The sequence below is a fragment of the Coffea eugenioides genome, unplaced genomic scaffold, assembly GCF_003713205.1.
Source record: "Coffea eugenioides isolate CCC68of unplaced genomic scaffold, Ceug_1.0 ScVebR1_2922;HRSCAF=4045, whole genome shotgun sequence".
Classification (NCBI taxonomy): Eukaryota; Viridiplantae; Streptophyta; class Magnoliopsida; order Gentianales; family Rubiaceae; genus Coffea; species Coffea eugenioides.
The window spans coordinates 1-4,609 of record NW_020863453.1 but is presented as its reverse complement, the minus strand read 5'-3'; the positions used below and the strand labels follow the sequence as shown (position 1 = coordinate 4,609).

Sequence of the window (4,609 nt, the reverse complement as noted above, 5' to 3'; positions counted from 1 at the left end):
TTACCATGTTGCATGACACTTTCTTATATATGTACATCCTTTATCCCATATTCCTTTCTATTTATATCTCCTATTCCCTAATTTCCCTATTTATATATGCCCCTTTGTATGTTACATAACATTAGACTTGCATTTCATTTTAGATTTAGGCTTAGGGTAGTGCATTTGCTTGATTAGATTAGGGAAACCCCTTGAGTATGGGATATGGACGAGTTTGGCTTGTCTAGCCTTAGCACGCTTGTATTCCCTCTATCAAAGGGAAAATTGAGTCACGAACATTTAGTCCCCGTATCCGACATGATGCATTCCTTTAAGACATGTATATTTCTATGATTATTTTATCCTTTTCCTCTTCTAGAGTCTCAATTTTTGCATTATTCGTGACCTCTCCAAAGAGTCATTATTGAGCATCACAATTAATGTGATTTGGCACCGTTCAAGCTTTGAAGAGAAATTTTGCCCCCCGATGCCCCCCTAGGTCTAGGGTTTGCATTCATATAGTACATCCAAATGCGATAAATTCTTTGGTTAAAACAAGAAAATCCTTGACTAAATCACGCAACTAGCCTTGGCTAGGTCGAAGGGGTGCCTTGGATTTTATCCTTGCCTTCCCCTTCGTCAAATGTGACTCCCGAACCTTTCCTCGTTGATTTACGTAGACTAGGAGTCGTTTAAAAGGGGTTTCTTTCTACCTTTTCCTCTAAAAATTCATTTTTAGGTGACTTGGTACACCTTAACTCAATACCAAGTGGCGACTCCGATATTTTGGGTCAAATCGTCGCATTTTTAAGTCCCATTTAGACCCATATTTTTCTTTATTTTCTTTTTTGATCAAAAATTCATTTTCCAACCAAAGTTGAATAAAAAATTCACTTTTTAAACCATTCATTTATTTATTTTTTTCTCGTAAAAAATGGGGCGCGACAGCTGGCAACTCCACTGGGGACTTAGAGAGTCCGAGCATTTGATTTAGTCGATTATTTTCTTCTTTTAACCTTCTTATCTATTACATTTGGATGTTTAGGATTGTTTTCCTCTTTCCTTTTTGCCCTTTTTCTCTTTTTAGGGATTTTCCATCTATCGCGCGCATAATTGCTCCTCGCACACTATGTATGTGATGAATGGATGGTTCATTTATTTGTTTACTTTCACTTGTTTCGCGATTGCATTTTGGGATGGGGGGTAGTTACCCTAGAACCTTCGACCGCATCTAATGGTACAATCTCTCCCCTCAATAAGAAAAGCACTTCATACGTGCATGCATAGTTTGGTTTATCCTATTTTTCTTTATCGTGGGCGCCATCCCACATTTCCCTGTAGGATTAGAATCGATTGCCTTGGGTAGGCGGATGGTGTGCCCTGCGCCCATAGCGCTACCTAAGGGATCACTCGAGCCACCGATCAAAGGCCCTGGGAGTGATGACCCTTCGCCTTTAGGTCTGAAGGCTTGGGAGCCGAAACCCTATCGAGTCTAGATGCATTAGTGAGCCAAACCTCATGCATTCATATTAGAATTGCCTAGGAGAGAGTCGACCTTATCCTGAATTAGGGACACTAGGCACGAGGGGAGGGATCCCACCCCTGTTTTATTTATCTTTTTGCTTTTAATTGCCCAACGTGTTATGTGATTATGTGTTGAACTAACGTTTCTTTGTCTTCTTGTCTTTTGCATTCACAAACGTTAGGAATAAGAGGTCTGGCATGATCTTCTTTTAGGACCTGCCCTTGTAGATAGGCTATTGCACCTGTAGAAATTTTGGTATATTTCATTCAATGGTATATTATTTTGGGCCTACCCCGGCAAATAAAGGGTCCCTTAGGTCATGTTTCATTTCAAATTGCATATTTTATCGCTTTAATAAACTGGCATCATGCATAAACCCTAGAAGGGAATGCCATTTAGGGGATCCCGTGTTAGGAATAAGCCACCTTGTGTCTCGGACACTTAATCCAAGGAGACTTGCACGTTTACATTTTGTACCATCCAAAGGGGTAGTGCACAAGGTAAGGTAGGATCCGATCATTTTCATAGAGCGATCTTTGGAATATGAGCGTCTAATAATCATTTTTTGGCCATTTTATCAAAATTGGTAAAAATCCCTTGCATGAAGGACATTAATTTGAAGATATTTACAAATAATTCTTCACTATTGAGATGATAAATAAATTGAGGCCAAAATTTGATTTTAGAAGGTTCATAGACTAATGCATCGCAATAAATTTTTTGAAACTACCAGTGGGTAGATTGATTTTCAAATAAGCTGCCAATTCCATTCAATCCATTGGACCATCTTATTCATCAATCTCATCCAGTCCATTTTATCAATTTGTTCATTTTTAGGGCAACCTAGTCGATTTTGAATTCATTTGACTAGTTTGTCCATTTTAGGGCAATCTAGTCGATTTTGAATAGGCCACCAATTTCATTTCATTCATTTGATTTAGTTTACCCATTCTTAGATCAATTCAATCGATTTTGAATAAATCATCAGTTTCGTTCAATTTCATTTGACCAGTTTACCCTTTTTAGGGTGATCTAGTCAATTTTGAATAAATCATCCGACCCATTTGACTAGGTTACCTATTTTTAGGGCAATTCGGTCGATTTTGAATAAATCATCATTTCACTTAATCAATTGATTTCATTCACTTCATTTGATTAGTTTAATTCATTTTTAGGGTTATCCGTTCAATTTTGAATAAATAATCAAATTTCATGCAATGCATTTGACCCTTTTACCCTTCTAAGGTAATCTAGTCAATTTTGAATAAATTATCAATTTCATCCTATCCTCTTGATCCGCTTATTCCTTTTTAGGGTTTAAGTCTAAAATTCACTGAATAAATTAGTCGAGGCATTGCAATCCTTTCAAGAGTAAGCTCTCTTTCACATCTCATGATCAAAATAAGCAATCCATTCGGACTTTGTCCTCATTTTTTAGGACGAATGTTTCTTTTCACTCCAATTGGACAATTTTTATTTTTTTCACTCAATAAGTTGATTGGATCCATCAGGTATTGTATAGTGCCTGCTCTGGAGGATTGCATTTCTCATTCTAGGCCTACCCTTGGCACAAAAAGGGTTCCCCCATAGGACATGCATCCGAATTACTTTAATTTTTACTAACTCGCGTCTTTTTCTCTTTCTTTTTCTTTCTTTTAATAGCAGTTAAGCCAGAAAGGGAGTCTAAATAAGGATTTTTCCTAAATTTTCAGGTGTTTTTCAAATATAGCTACACAAAAGGCCCCATCGTTATACGATCTCGGGCTTTGAGAAATTGTGTAAACATGGGTACACACCCGGAATCATCCGACAGGCCTGTAACGGCCCCGTTAGCTGATTTGGCAAACCGAGGAGCTCAACTGAGTGAAGTTTTGAATAAATTCAATGAGCTGAATATGGAAATAACCACACAACGACGCATGATCGACCAGTTGGTTGCTGGTAGTGGTAGCGGTGGTCAACCTGAGCCTTTACCTACTAACCAACCTGAATCGCAACCAATACTTTTACCCTATACTCAAACCCCCTTTACCCCGCATTTTCCAAATCCGCATGAAGAAACTTTTATCTATCCCACTCATGGCCTACCCCATACCCAGGCACCCGCTATCCAAACCAATCCTCCTCACCCCCAAATTCCCCAAAATTATCCACACATTAGTCCGAATATGCCACTCGAACCTCAGGGACCACATTATTACTCCATCGCTGAGCCATTTAACATGGATACCGCCACCCAAGGGAAAGCAGAAGCTGGGGAGTCATCCGCGTCGATAGATAAGAATTTGCTAAAGCGATTGGATCGGTTTGAGGAGTTCATAAGGAAAAGCCAAGGTTTGAACAAACAAGGAGGTCTGGACTACAACGAGCTGTGCCTATTTCCGGATATGCAATTGCCCATGGGTTTCAAAACGCCCAAGTTTAGCAAGTATGACGGAACGGGCAACCCCAAGACGCATCTCCGAATGTTCGCCAACAAGTTGGGCAAGCCAATAGATGACGAGAATCTACCAGTTCGTTTGTTTCCTGAAAGCTTAGAAGGCGATGCACTGGACTGGTATTCCAATTTGAAGCCCGAGGATATGAGGACATGGATGGACTTATCAACCGCTTTTGTAAGGCAATACGAATACAATTGCAAGCTGGCTCCAACGAGGACCACATTGGAGGGAACCAAGAGGAGACCATTCGAGGACCACAAGACATATGCGAAGAGATGGAGGAAATTGGCCGCCAAGGTGGAGCCTCCCATGACTGAAGATGAGATTGTTCATACGTTCATCAAAACTCATGACCCGCCCTATTTTGAGGAGATTTTTCGCATGACCGGGTGTTCATTTGCAGCAATTATCAATAAGTTGGAGGAATATGACGAATACGTCAAAGCAGGGAAAATTGTCAATGTATTAGCTTTAAAATCACAGTTGGACGCCTTGCAAGGTCAGAGTAATAATGGAAAGGAGCCTCAACGTAAGAAGAAAGAGGAGGAAACTACTTTTGTGTGGGGCCAAGGACTGTTTTCAAGACCCAGATCCCAACGTTACCACACATATTCATCTCGCTACCCAAACCCACGCCCTATTTACCTTACTACTACCAATCACC

The 4,609-nt window shown here is 40.0% G+C and overlaps 1 protein-coding gene across 1 annotated transcript; it reads left to right on the top strand.

Annotated features, from left to right (window-relative positions):
• Positions 1-3,288: 3,288 nt before the first annotated feature.
• Positions 3,289-4,474, top strand: LOC113757290 (the record flags this gene model as incomplete). The annotated part of the gene is made up of 1 exon (XM_027300649.1): positions 3,289-4,474. A coding segment is annotated over exon 1 (1,186 nt), but the record flags the coding sequence as incomplete, so codon positions are not given.
• Between the last annotated feature and the right edge of the window lie 135 nt (positions 4,475-4,609).